This window comes from Chaetura pelagica, unplaced genomic scaffold (genome assembly GCF_000747805.2).
Source record: "Chaetura pelagica isolate M959 unplaced genomic scaffold, ChaPel_1.0 scaffold24, whole genome shotgun sequence".
NCBI classification, from domain to species: domain Eukaryota; kingdom Metazoa; phylum Chordata; class Aves; order Apodiformes; family Apodidae; genus Chaetura; species Chaetura pelagica.
The window spans coordinates 5074596-5084764 of record NW_009953077.1 but is presented as its reverse complement, the minus strand read 5'-3'; the positions used below and the strand labels follow the sequence as shown (position 1 = coordinate 5084764).

The 10169-nt window shown below is 52.6% G+C and overlaps 1 protein-coding gene across 1 annotated transcript in view; it reads right to left on the bottom strand.

The window, feature by feature from the left end:
* Positions 1 to 10169, bottom strand: part of CACNA2D2 (calcium channel, voltage-dependent, alpha 2/delta subunit 2) — a gene marked incomplete at its 3' end in the record, with an annotated part of 172639 nt that overhangs the window by 35410 nt on the left and 127060 nt on the right. The window contains exon 3 of the mRNA XM_009996966.1: positions 2846 to 2905. Coding sequence (XP_009995268.1) covers positions 2846 to 2905 — 60 coding nt within the window. The remainder of the gene's footprint in view (positions 1 to 2845; positions 2906 to 10169) is intronic.

The following is a 10169-nucleotide window of genomic DNA, read 5'->3' as shown; positions in this document are numbered from 1 at the left end:
AGCAACCCATCTGCAGCCAGGCTTAATGGGGCTGCCATTAGCACTAACGCAGCGCAAACACTCGGCATCTGCCAGCGCCTTCGGGTGGGGACACAAAAATAACCGCGCTCGCCGTGATCAGTCATTGACTCTGGCGTGAGGTTAGGACGGGACATGCCAGGAGAGCAGGGGAGAGCTGCAGCCAGGAGGAACAAACTGCTTGCTGGGAAGGGAGGAGAGGAAGATCTGGGGATGCTCTGCTGCTGCCTTCCCCACCCGCTGCCTGTACCAGCAATGACAACAAGCCGGGGGCAGCAGCAGAGCCGGTGTCATCAGTGCTGGCACATGGGTCTGACCATGCCCTGACATTTCATGGACAAAGGATGGCAAAAGGAGGTTCAACCTTGGCAGTGAGAGCCATTTATGCAGCCTCACAGTCCGTCTACTCTGCCTGAGAGCCTGGGCTGATGCAGGCAGGGCTGATGCAGGCAGGGCTGATGCAGGCAGGGCTGCCTGCTTCAGGGGAGTGATTGCCCAGCACCCCAGGTGCTGTGCACAGAGCCTGGCCAGTCCATCAAGTGTCCCAGCCGGGTCTGGGCTGTCCTGATAAAGCTGCGGGAGCTCTGCGGTGACACATCGCTGCACATTGTTTCTGGGTGACTCGCTCCTAATTACCTTGATTAAGTGGTTGCAAACAGTGCTATTAAAAATATTTATTTTTTTTCCTACAAAAGTGGATTTCTGAAAGGTTTGTGCTGTGAATGGCAAAATGAGCCAAGGGCTCCCCAGTGCTGCAGCTTTTCCCAGCATGTTTGTATCCCGACTGCTGTCCCACTGGCAGCTGGGTGTGGATGGAGAGGGAGTTCCTTGGGACTGATGAGGTGCCCTTGCTTCAGCTCTGCCTGCCCTGCTCGTGACCCAGCCTCAGGACACCCACCCACCACAGGGTGCATGCAGACACTCCAGTGTCCCTGGGGTGACCATGGCCAAATTTCAGGTGCTGCTCAGTGTTCAGTGACCCTGTGGCTCCTGACTCTGGAGGACACACAAGATCAGAGCAGCATGAGGGATGGAGATGAGAGCCCATGGGAGATGCCTGTGGGCCTCCAGCACTGCTTCCAGCCCTGAGCCCACAACTAGGGTGCTAGTGAAGCACCAGAGTTGACATCAGTTTGTGCCCACACTAAACCTCGTTATCCTCCTAATGTCTCCTCCACTGGCCTCCTGGAAAGAGGCAACAGTAATTCAGCAGCGCTCACGTGCAGTAATGTCTCTGTGACCATCAATGCTGATGACAGCTGTCTGCTGGACAGGAGGGCCAGTGGGGATACCTCACCTCTCCTTGGTGAGGCTGCTTCTGCTAATGACAGGAAGGTCCCTGTGAGCTCAGCCTTCCTGGGTACCTATGGGACACATCTCCTAGGGGATGTGAGGCAGCCACGTGGCAGAAGAAAGCCAAGCAGCTCCACACCTGGTCCTCTCTTCTGCTTCTCCTGCCTCTTCCTGGTCGGCAGGAGGGTCTGCAGGAGAGGGATGTAGCTCCAGGTCCTCACTTCCTCTCCTCCCTGACAGGACCATGGTTGCAGACAGAGAAATACCCCTCCAAAACACACCAGCATGGCCCAGCAGTGGGGCTGTCCTGAGGGTCTCCCCTCGGAGATTACAGGGGGTTCCCTGGGGCAAGGCAGGATCTGGCCTGACCCAGAGGAAGGGCTTGGGTGGCTCAGGATTATTTTTTATTGTCGGCTCTATTTGCACTGGAAGGAAAACAATCTTTCCTTCCTTTTGCATTATTGTTATAATTTGAAAGCATTTCCAGACATAATCCTTCATGTACCCGCTGAGCGCTATCACTGCCAGAATTACAAAGTCAAATGCAATCATTAAACCTGCATTTTCCCTCTCCCAGCCCAGATTGCTCCTTCCCTAAGAAGCAGCCCTTGCCACAACTGCTGGCAGGTGCCACGGAGGAGCCACTGGTGCTGTCACCCCACGCGAGACCCCGCTCAGCACCAAACCCGCTGACTTCTGGAGACGGCAGGGGGGAAAGAGACTCCCCAGCTCCCAAACACTCAGCGTTGAGATGCCAGATCGACCTTCACCTCCTGCCTTCTCCTTATGGTGTGTGCAGGCAGAGGCGAGGCTGGAAATGAGCTCCAAATTGCTTCATTTGCTCTCGTTAGTGCTGGCAGGAGGCAGCAGCGGGGCCACCTGCGTGCCAAGCAGCACGGCCTGTGGTGGCTCGTGAAGGAGCTGAGAGAGGGGCAAGGAGGGAAAGAATTCCCAAGGGACAAGAGCAGGGACGGGACCAGAAGCTGATTCAGGCCACAAAAATTATCAAAGGGCTGGAGCACCTCTCCTATGGAGACAGGCTGAGGAAACTGGGGTTGTTCAGTATGAAGAAGAGAAGGCTCTGGGGAGGCTTTAGGGCACCTTTCAGCACCTAGAAGGGGCTTAGGAGAAAGATGGAGACAAACTTTTTTTCAGGTCTGTAGCTATAGGACAAGGGGTAACAGTTTCAAACTGAAAGAGGTTAGAGTTAGATTAGATACTAGGAAGAAATCTTTCCTGTTGAGGGTGCTGAAACACTGGCCCAGGTTGCTCAGAGAGGTGGTAGATGTCCCATCCCTGGAAACATTCAAGGTCAGGTTGGACGGGGCTGTGACAGACCTGAACTGGTTGAAAATATTCCTGCTCACTGCAGGGGGTGGGACTAAATGGCCTTTAAAGGTTCCTTCCAACCCAAACCACTCTATGATGATGTAATTTCTGTGCCAGGAGTTATCCCAGAGGCTGGTGCATCTGCAGAGCTCAGTGTCCGAGAGGGAAGGGGTTGGGAGCGGTTGGGGCACATGTGGAGCCTTACCCGGATGTTGTCCTGCCAGTGATGAGCCTTCTGGAACTTCTCAGCTGCGTTGGCAAGCCTCTGCAAAGCAAGCAGGAGAGGAGAAGTGAGCCTGGGGAAAGAAAGAGGTGCTGGGCATGGCCCACATCAACCCGGCGCCAGCTATGAGCAGCTGCAGCAGGTGGCTGCCGGGCTGAGCTGCCTGCCCAGATCTCACCCAAGGCTGGGGCAAGCATAACCTTCTCCCACAACCTTCTCCCACAGCCTTCTCCCACCAGAGAATGTGAGGCTTCAAAGGAGACATAAGTGTGTCCACCCTGATGGCTCTGGAGGCAGCAAGCTGTACAGGCAGGCTGCTGCCCACACTGGGGTAGCCAGAGGAATGCAAGCTTGCCAGAAGCAAGATGAGGTGATGCTCAGTGCTGGGCTGGCTTTACTGGGCTTGGGCTCAGCCATGAGAGGCCTCAACTTATGGAAGGTGCAGCAGGGCAGGGCTGGAGACTGGGTTGTCCCTGGGGTGCTGGCAGTGCTAGGAAGAAGCCTTTAATGGAGCCAAAGGGGACAGAGAGGATAAAAACTTCAGGCTTTCCAATGGAACTGCTCTACATTGCTAAGCAACTAAAGCCAAGAGCTCTGCTCCATGCTCTGCTGCATGCTCTGCTCCATGCAAGCTATGCCAGCAGCCAGAGTGTGGGCAGAAGGGCAACCCTGGCCACTTCCAGCCCCCAAATTGGCAGGGAGGAGAAGGAAGGGGCAAAGGCAGTGCAGAGCATCCATGAGTCCATCTCAGCACGCAGCATTCCTGGCACCACCTGGGACAGCACACACTTGGCATCACCAGGCTCCTGCAGTCCCTGTCTAATGCCCAGCCCTGCTGTGGCCAGCAGATGAGGAGACCCGACAGGACTGTGGTCATCTAACAGTGACAGAAAGGCACAGGACTTTAACAGAGGCAATGAGAGCCATCTTAGCCACTGTAAGCTCCTAAAAAAACCCACGTCACCCCCTGCGGAGCACTGCAGAGATGCACGAGACTCCCAGTGCTACTGCATGCCCAGGCTTCACACTGTGAACCACAAAGTCCAGAATGAAACAGTAAAACTCCTTGGATCAGCAAAGGGATCCCAGCAGGGTGGCAGACAAGTCCAGCTGCATCTCTGTGAATTTATCTCCCCAGTGCCTGGATACAAGAGCACACAAACATGAGGCAATGAACTCCAGAGAGGCGAGCAGGAGCCCTGGGCACAGCCACAGCCACTGTCCCTGCTGTAACCAGCTCCTCTGGCACTCCCAGCAGCACACCAGGATGCAAAACTCCTAATGTAAGCAGATGCTTGGGGGGAAGGGAGCCCCAAGATGTGACAATGTCTCATCTGCTTGTCTCCAGTGCCTGCAGGAGAGCAGCAGAACCACCCCTGGCAGCACCCAGGCCTGGCAGTGTGGTGGGAGCAGGGCCACGACAACGGGTGCTGTATTATGGGGACTGCAGCAAAGTGCAGGTACTCAAAAGTAAGTTGATGAGTGGTGAAAGATTTCATCAATCTGGCCCTCCCCAGCTGGAGAAGGCAGCTTGTTCTTATCAGATGCAGGGAAACGCGTATCCATCACCGCATAATCTCAGTGTGTCCTGGTTGAAACTCCTGTTTAATCTTTTCTCTTTTTTTAAAATCTTGATTACCAAATGAAAGCGCCTGCTTTCAACAGCAGCATCCGAGGGGAAAGAGCAGCTATCAGCTGGGCACTGAAGCAAAACACCTATGGCTCTGGTGGGGGAGAGAAGAGCATGGGAGACAAGGTGGGGCTGGACAGAAAAGCCCAGTAGCGTTAATTTCCAGGGCAGTTTGTGGGGGGCTCATCTGCCCACGGCCCTGCCTCCCTGGAGTCACCTGGAAAAGTGATGTCCCCATTTCTGCACCTCATTCCCCCAAGCTTTTGTGCTCTGTTTATACATCGAGATGGCTGATTAAAAGTGAGCATTTATTCCGAGTCACATTTAAGGCAGTGGTGATGAAATATGCATTTTTCTGTACTTGATAAGAACGTGTTTGTTTATTACGGGCCGGGGCAAGATTTATGGGCATCTTTGACTATTCATTGCCTGATGCAAAGGGCCTGGAGGGCTGCAAATGGTGCAGCAGGGGATGGCTACGCCCAGGAACGACACTTTGACAGAAGATATTTTTCCTCTGGAAAATGTCAATTCGTCAAAGTCTATCTGGACACAACTTTGTTGTTTTTTTAAAAAAAATAAATCCAGATGTTCTTGTTTGATAAACAGCACGTTGCAGGGATGAGGGAGCCCACGGCGGGAGGGCAGAGCCATTGCAGAGTGCTGTGCTGGATCCCAGCTTCTGGCAGGCCCCCCCTCCCAGGAGAAGTGCCCCAGAGCCTCCCAGCTGTGACTTCTGCAGCATTTTTCTTGCTGAAGACATTTTGATGACAGTGATGAGATGGGGAATGGGAGGAGAGAGGGACCAAGAGGGGAGCCACCCTCCTCTGCAACAGGGAATCCTCTGCCTGTCTCCTTCCCTGCTAGGGGACATGATGGAGCAATGCCATGTTGGGGGCTCCCATGGGAGTAGCCCCATCCCATTCCTGGCTAGTGCTAGAGGCAAGTCCTGGCCAGACCCTGCCTGGGGATGTGCTGCTGGTGGGAACAGGATGGGCAATTGCTGGATTTGGGATCCTCCAAAACCATAGCAATGAGGACAGAGCTCCCGAGGAAGTTATTTGGGACAGCTTTGCTCACAAGCAGAACCTGGAATTGTGTGCTTCTCCAGCAACCCCCCCAGCCACATCTCCCAGGGGAAGGCAACGGGTCTGCCCAGAGCCACACACTGCTGCGGGACGTCCCCATGAATGCCAAATGAGTTAATAATGACTAATGTTATTGTGATCAATGCAGGTCAAGGATTATTTCTAATCCTCAATAACGACTAAACCATTATTTTTCAAGTGTTACAGATCAATCAGCCCATCTCAAGGTGCACTGTATGCAAGGACTGCGAGATGCCTCAGGCAGGGCTCCTGTGCCCATACGTGGCAGCCACCAAAACCTCTTGGGGGCTTTGGACCTGATATTGTCAATTGTGTGGTTCTAACAGCAAGAAAAATTAGAGAAATTACCAAAAATAAAGCTTGTGTATGAAATACCTGCAGATTTCCAGCAGCCTCTAGTCCAGTGCCTTGCTAAACCTCTTTTCCCAGCCCCCACATGGCAATAAGTATGCCCTGGCTGTTCCCACCTCAGTCACATCACTGGGTTTAACCTGAGAGGCAGCAGAGCAGGGACCAGAGCAGCACAGGGAGACCAAAGGCCAAGGCTGGATTTATAGAACAGGATTATGGCAAACACCCTGCAAGAGGAGACTGAGCAGCCCTGTGTAACTGCAGAAACACTGCCCCTGTGTCCCAATTGTTCCCATAAAAATAAAGCACCCCACACCTGTGCTGATGCTGGGGGATGCTGGGTCCACCCACCTTGCCAGCCCAGCCCTCCCTGCCAGAGTGAGAAAGAACAGGTGAAAGGTACAGGCAAAGAGGTGAAAAACATGATGAAGCCAAGCAACCCAAACCCCAGGAAGGAACATCCACTGGGAGCTGGTTTTGCAGCTCTTCCTCCTTCTGGATGGACAAATGAGGATAGCTCAAGTCCTCTCCTCTGGCACCAACATCTCCTATGGATGGGAAACCTCAAAATTGAGCATCTGGGAAGGTGAAAGCCGATTCCACATGCTTCATGCACCTCTATCTTGCTCTGCCTGTGTGCAGCAGAGCAGAGGGCACCCCACTGTGCCACAATCCCAGGTTCTGCCAGCAGCCCCAGGTTGCTCCAGCCTTCGCTCTCCCTCTCATCCCCAGCCTGTCCTCTCCCTGTGCACCAAACTCCCTGCACATACAGCCCTAAGCAAACCCTGTTGGGACAGTGCACACACTGCCACCAAAAAATGATCAACCAGTGACAAAAAATGACAACCCCTCCTATACACACAGGGAGTATAAACCTTGCAATAAACACCGTAAGGCAGTGAAGCATCTAATCCTGTAAGAATCGCCAAGACAGTTGATCCCAGGGCTCTTATTACCCCCTCAGCCAGCATCTCAAATCCAGTCTGTGACAGGCTCAGCCACAGCTGAGTATTGATCCAGGAGGCAGCTTCAAACCTGCTGCAGCGTTTTTCTTTTGGAGCACTAACCTGTTTGTCAATAAATCCCTCAGCTGTAAGGAGGGAAAGGGGTGGCCTGACCTGTCTCTCCTCCTCTGGTGCCCAGATCCAGCCCGTCCTGGGCGGAGGATGGAGCTGGGGCTAGAATTGTCTACTAACGCTCTCCTGTCTGTGGGAGGGCAAATAGAGCCCCAGAGGATATTAAAAAGCAGGTGGTAAATCCTCTGAAGGCTTTCAGCCACTGATGTTGTACCAGCTGGTGCTCCCTGCTGGGGTCTGGCAGGGCAGTGAGTGGGGGACACAATGGCAGAGCCAACCCTGCCAGCAGCAAGCGTTACAAGCACCAACCTAGAGAAAAAACAGAGCCCAAGCTGCTGCAGACCCCACGTGGGGAAGTGGCATGGCCAGCACCCTGTGAGCCTGGGGTATGTCCCAAAGTCACAACTTTGATAATTTCACTGACAACCTCAGTAACTTCCAGCTCTGCAGGCCAGCAGTACATGGCTCTTGTTCCCCTGCCAGCAGCTCTCTCTGCTCCTCCTCTTCCAGAGCCACAATTTTTGCAGTAAGAAACACCACCACCAGTCATAACCACAAGGAGTGAACATCCCAAGTGGATGGGTACCATGTTTTTGCTGAGGGGGAGAAGGAAAGGGAGGGCATTGCTGCCTGGGTGGTTTCTCCTATCCCAAAGTATTCCTCACTCCTGCCACTTGGGCAGGAGGAGGAGGAATTTGCCTAGCCAGGTCTTAGCAGCCACTGTCCCCAGTGAAAAATAAAAAGTCCTTCTTTATTCTTATCCTTCCTTATTTTTAAGAAGTAAGTCCCATGTTAAGATGTCGAGAGGTTCAAGGAGTGGCTTCTCCTCCCCTGACACTGCTCCACATGGTACCAACAACAGAGAAGCAGCTGTGAGCTGCAGGAGGGCACCTCTGGGATGCCGAAGCTCAGCCACCCATCACACCTGCAGCCTGGTGGTCCCCAGCCCCCTGCTCCACGGGATGAGGCCATTTGGGTCTTTGACATCCTGGCCTTGAGCTCTTTGCCCCTCATTCAAGTGAAGGCGACAAGAAAGTTTGCACTGGAAGCCACTCACAATTGATTTATTTTAAGGCATCACCTCTTGCTGCACTGTGACGTACGAGCTTTAAAAAGCACCTCTTTATTATCTGCTGCTGTGCGGGGGTTTCCACACGACACATCACGGTGCAGCAAGAGCTCCTCTGGTACTGAGTTTTTACGGCAAGGCAGATTCTCAGCACACAGAAATCTCCCAAGAACACACCAAAATGTCACCACCTCATGCCCCCAGTAAGCCTCAAGAGGAACACCAACAATTTCCTGGCTTGAAAGCCTCCAGAGACATGTGTGCTGTCCTCCTCGTGTCACCCAACCCCACCAGCAACCCTCCTGCAGCTTGAGAGGGCTCAGGCATGCTGGGCATTGACTCAGGCCCCTGCTACCACAATATAAACACAACTGGAGCGGGTTAAATCACCAGTTTAATCTACCAAAGAGAGCAATTCCAATGTAAAAAAATCCTGTAAAGGACTTATTAGTGGTGTTTTGCTCTAAAACAGCACAGCAAGCCCGACTCCTGACCCAGCTTCCTTGGTGTCACAATGTAAGAAGGTAGCAAACAGCAGCAAGCCACTGCCATGGATGCAAGAGGGTCTAGTGTCCACTCTTGTGTCCAACATGCACCCCAAACTTTGGCAGGAGATGTGTCCACTTAACTTCACTCCACTCCATGTCTCTCAATTTTCTTTATTACAATTTTCCCAGCGACCTTCAGTACAGATCCACTCCTGACTCCATTGTTGTGTTATAATTTCTTTCGGTCTTTCTTTCTCTGCTCTCAACTCCCATCACAAATGTAGCTCCAGCCCAGTTGACATAGCACCCAGAAAGCATCAGTACTAATCAAGCCACCCTTAATGAGAGCTCAGCTCTCCCTCCCTCCCTTCAGCAAGTGGGATTGACTCCCATTCTCATGGCAAATAAAGAGCTGCCCAAGCCAAGGATTCCAAGCCCATTCACTCACCAATGTGCCCATGACTCAGGCTTCATCTTTATTCATCTCATCTGAGCTGTGCCCTGGCTGCAGACCAACCCTCAAGGAGCCTCTCCCTTCCCTAGGGTGCAGGATTTCTGGCTCTCCCTCGGGGTTTGCATTTGTCAGGAGAAAGCACTTACAGATCATGTATTCCCTATGGCAACGCTGGCCTGATCCCACAGCTCCCCAAGGGCAGCATCACTGCTGGGGAACCTGCAAAGCTCTTCCCTCCACCCTGCCCCAGCAGCACACTTCAGCCTTACTATTAAACCCAAAGCTCAAGGCCACCTGACACTTTTTGTTTAAAGACCAAGGTGGGGGAGGAGAAGGTGCAGAAGAGCTCCCCTAAGGGAAAAGCCATCAACCGGAACAAGATTTCAACAACTACACATTTCTTGACCTTTTCTGTAGTCGAATCTTTAATGTTTAATGGACGGATTTGATCAAAAAGAAAAAATTAATATAATAGATTTCATTTTTTAAAAAAGGTCAGGACATGTGTTACAGGGAAAAACTCATTTAGGTCCCCACTTGCAGCATCGTGGATGCTGAGGAGCCCTCCTTGCCTCCCACCCAGGGCACTCCAGCCCAGGAATCCATCTCCCTGCCTTGATTTTCATCGCATTTGTGGTTTGATCTTTTCTGGACTTTTCCTTCCTCTGCCAGACATGGAGTTGGGAGCCAAAAGCACTCAGAGATGCTGACAAACGCTGGAGAGCCACAAATATGAACGACAGAAACACAGAATATATGGTGAGACATATAACATCTGGTGAGATGTTGCATATCTAACCTGGAGAGGCAGCCAGTGAGCTCAGATGTGGAGAAGATGCTTGTCCTGGCTCCAGCACAGCTCTTCCAGCTGCTGCTGCTCAACCCAGGGCCCAGACTCTTCCCCACATGGTAGATTTTGGGGCTGTTGCAATGCTCAAGCTATGCACACCACAACAACCACCATCTGCACTCTTACTCACCACGACAACGGTCCTCATGGCTCTTGCACGTAACCCCATGGACATCACCCCTCTGCCCTGTCTGTGGACACCAACACAAATCCCATCTGCTCTGTCTGATGTTGGGCTAGTCAAGGGCAAGCAAAGCAAAAGAAATCCCCCAAGCACAG